This window comes from Mesitornis unicolor, unplaced genomic scaffold (assembly GCF_000695765.1).
Source record: "Mesitornis unicolor isolate BGI_N332 unplaced genomic scaffold, ASM69576v1 scaffold14679, whole genome shotgun sequence".
Classification (NCBI taxonomy): Eukaryota; Metazoa; Chordata; class Aves; order Mesitornithiformes; family Mesitornithidae; genus Mesitornis; species Mesitornis unicolor.
In genome coordinates this window covers 1-427 of record NW_010209354.1, presented here as the reverse complement: position 1 = coordinate 427, position 427 = coordinate 1, and the positions used below count along the sequence as shown (strand labels likewise).

At 54.6% G+C, this 427-nt stretch overlaps 1 protein-coding gene across 1 annotated transcript; it reads right to left on the bottom strand.

The window, feature by feature from the left end:
- Nucleotides 1–19: 19 nt before the first annotated feature.
- On the bottom strand, nt 20–382 carry LOC104535210 (olfactory receptor 14I1-like; the record flags this gene model as incomplete). The annotated part of the gene is made up of 1 exon (XM_010192858.1): nt 20–382. A coding segment is annotated over one exon (363 nt), but the record flags the coding sequence as incomplete, so codon positions are not given.
- Nucleotides 383–427: the final 45 nt, after the last annotated feature.

Below are 427 nucleotides of genomic sequence, written 5' to 3'. Positions count from 1 at the left end.
CTGCCATGTGGACACAAGCTCTGCTGCCCAGGAGGGTCCCGTAGTGCAGGGGTTTGCAGATGGCCACGTAGCGGTCATAGGCCATGACTGTGAGAAGAGCATACTCTGCTATTGCGAAGAAGGAAAAAAGAAAGAGCTGGGTAACACATCCTGAGTAGGAGATGGCCCTGTTGTTCCAGAGGGAATTGGCCATGGCTTTTGGGACCATGGTGGAAATGAAGCCAAGGTCCAGAACAGAGAGGTTGAGGAGGAAGAAGTACGTGGGGGTGTGGAGGCGGTGGTCACAGGCTATGACAGTGATGATGAGGCTGTTTCCCAGGAGGGCAGCCAAGTAGATGGCCAGGAAGAGCCAAAAGTGCAAGAGCTGCAGCTCCCTGTGTGTCTGCAAGTGCCAGAAGGAGAAACTGGGTGATGGAGCTGCTGTTGG